Source organism: Anastrepha obliqua, chromosome 2, assembly GCF_027943255.1.
Source record: "Anastrepha obliqua isolate idAnaObli1 chromosome 2, idAnaObli1_1.0, whole genome shotgun sequence".
NCBI classification, from domain to species: domain Eukaryota; kingdom Metazoa; phylum Arthropoda; class Insecta; order Diptera; family Tephritidae; genus Anastrepha; species Anastrepha obliqua.
In genome coordinates, this window is record NC_072893.1 from 102,333,956 (window position 1) to 102,337,050 (window position 3,095).

At 36.6% G+C, this 3,095-nt stretch overlaps 1 protein-coding gene across 1 annotated transcript; it reads right to left on the reverse strand.

Moving 5' to 3' along the window:
- Positions 1–663: 663 nt before the first annotated feature.
- On the reverse strand, positions 664–1,365 carry LOC129238294 (piggyBac transposable element-derived protein 2-like). The gene has a single exon (XM_054873332.1). The coding sequence runs from the start codon at positions 1,363–1,365 to the stop codon at positions 664–666; it is 702 nt and encodes a 233-aa protein (XP_054729307.1).
- Positions 1,366–3,095: the final 1,730 nt, after the last annotated feature.

Here is a 3,095-nt window from a genome sequence, read left to right on the forward strand (position 1 = left end):
TTAAGATATGATAATTTCAATTTACATTAATTTTTTAAATGTGTATATTTTGGAAAGCAATCAATGCACAATTGGGGAGTGTTGGGGCATTGCGGACAGTACGTAGTTGTCCTTTTTATGTTCTTTCTTGCTTCCTTTCGACTAAATTTTCTTTTTGCTTCAGCCTAGCATAAAACGCAAGCACGTCGGATGGTTTTATTATTTTCATCTACTTTTTGGTGATAAACATGCTGCGATTGCGGTACAGGCTGCGGGCATGTAAGGGCTAGTAGGTCCTTAGCAACGCGTTCACGGAATGTTCTTATACTCATGGTTTTATTATTCGACGCTGTTTTATACACAGTAAAGGCATTCACGGAAAGTCCAAGTAAAAGTTCAATTCCCAGCTTTCGATACCATTTTAACCCTTTGCGAAGAGTATTTGAGTAAGAAGCCATTTGGTCGGAAAGATCACTGCCTGCTTTCCCCTTATTATATTCTACCACAGCCAATGGCTTTTCTGTTGCTCGTCTTTTACGTCTCGCTCCTCGACTAGTTGATGGCTCTTCAGGATTACGTGCTCCATCTGTTGTGGATACCATTATCGGGGCATGTTTCGTAGATAGCATTCTGACGTCACGTTTATCTTTCCACTTCAGAACAACTATACCGTTGGGATCTTCTCTAGCCACTACTTCGCCTTACTTTATAGGTGCAATCATAACTTGGTACAATTGAGTTATTGTCTGTGAAGTGCAGGAAACTAAGCAATAGTTGAAAGCGATTACGTGACATTGTTTTCCCCGGAATTGAAAAGTTGTAGAGCGAATCTTTGGACCAATAGTCTTTTAAACTCCCGAACTTCACCAAGCCCATCCAGAAAAGAAGGCCAAGGAACTTCTTCATTTCAGAATCTGTTGTTGGCATCCAATTTTTTTTTCGAGAAAATCTGGTAAGAGCACCTTTATTTACATATTCCTCAGCATATTTATTTGTTTCTGATAAAATTACTTCAATAACGTCGTTGTCAACAAATAGGAGAAATGCATCGATACAGGAAATATCTGTTCGAATAGGCTGTTGCAAGCCTGATCGCCCAGTGAATGTAAAAGTTTTCTGACGAGAACTAAATTCAGTCCAAATGTTTGTTTCGGAAGAATCGACTACGTTTGACAATGCTGTTGGTTCGTCCTCATCCATGTCCCAGTCGTCTTCAGTATCGCTCTTATAAATGTTATCAATGTTATTAGTATCATTGTTATTATCAGAGTCAGTGTCCGAATCATCTGGTAGCCAGTTCTCATCAATCAAGTTATCGCAAGAAAAATCATAGTCATCATCACTTTCTTCCAACGCTTCACGATCTCTAAGATTTCGATTCGCCATTTTTCTAACTCAAATCTACAAAAATAAAAGAAAATTAAAAAAAATAAAAATAATAAAAACAAAGAAAATAAAGAAAAATAAATAGAAAAAAAAAAACAAAAAAAAAAACAAAAAAAAAGACAAATAAAAATAAAAAAAAAACAAAAAATTGAAATAAAAACAGATATAATAAAAAATTTAAATAAATGTAAATGAAAATGCGTAAAAAAATTAAGAAATAGCAAACAAAATCGCGTCACACATTTTCGTACGTCAGTGATTTTTACGATTACAATTCCGTCGTGCAGTGTCATGTCGTACGGAAACGTGCGACATAAAAAAACCGCTATAAAATCCAAAATAAACCACAAAATCATCCAGTTTGTGTTAGCACATCAATGTGTTAGCACATCTTGGGCTAATAAGGCCATTTTTCAGTAAGTCTTAAAGTTAAAGTCTGGATCCAAAAAACTGTTCTCAGAACCCTCCACTATTAAATTGGGTTCATGGGTTATAAGGTTCACTACTAGGTAGAAGCAAAACTGCTTTATTCTGAATTTAGTCCATGACTGAGTTTTTAAGATACCTCAACTACAACATCATCGTCTATCGATTTCCGTATTTAAGTAGAAAATTTCTAGCTCCCATGCATGGAAGTGTAGACATTCATTTACATTAATCGGAACCCAGTGTTGTATTGGCCTACTGACAGATTTTGCCGTCTTTCAAAAAGAATACTCTGATCTTTTTTCAGCGATGAGTACTGTTAGAAACCGATTGAATTCGGCGTTTTTGAATGTCTTGGCCACTGTGTGGAGCTCCTTGTTTGTAAAGTTTAACTTAGTTTTGATTTCCAGAGATTTGACTTATTGCCAACCCTTCCGTAGCTTCCGTTGTTTGGTGATTAAGCTTCTAATAAAAGGTGGGTATTTTACACCATTGATACAGATGCGTTCGGCTAGCTGTTCTAGTTATAGTTGAAAGTATTTCCAAGCGTTCGAATATAAGATCATGATTCGAATATTATTTGATCAGAAAATTAATTTTTAGTAATTTGGTCTGAACAATTTTTTTTCTTAAACTAATAGATTGAGTAGCATTTAGCATTTGCCAAACCAGGCCGTAGTGGTTGCATATGTTTTTTTAATTTTTTCATTAACGTACAGACAAATAATTGTAATTCGGCGATTCGCATTTTTCATTTTTATGTAACAAGTCAGGTATCAAATTTCATTCACTTCAGCTCCAAATCAGATCCAAAATACAAGTTTAGTCCTTAAAAGTGATATTATCGTATTCAAATTGCAACATATCAGGAAATCTATTTTCGGTATAAACACGAGAAAGGGAGGTATTAGCGTTTTCTCCGATAGTCAAACCGCGAACAAGGCTCTGCCGACGCCATGGTGCAGAACGAAACTAGTAAGCTCCTGTAAGAAGGAGATCTAATCTCTTGGCTCTGCAGGTAACATTTCTCTGATCCGGGTACCAGGACAAAAGAACATAGAGGAACATGAAATTCCTGATGAGCTTGCCAGGAAGGGGACTGAATTGGTCCCAGAGACCTCCTACCCGGATATTGGCATCCCCCTGACAGTTGTTAGAGGGGAACTGCACAAATTATTTCTCAGGAAAGTGCAAAAAAGATGGAGCTCCATTTATTCATGTGTATTTCGAAAACCGTTTGGCCCCAGTACAATATACGAAGGACTCAGAAAGTCCTTTGGACTCCTCGCCATTCTATTTCCAAA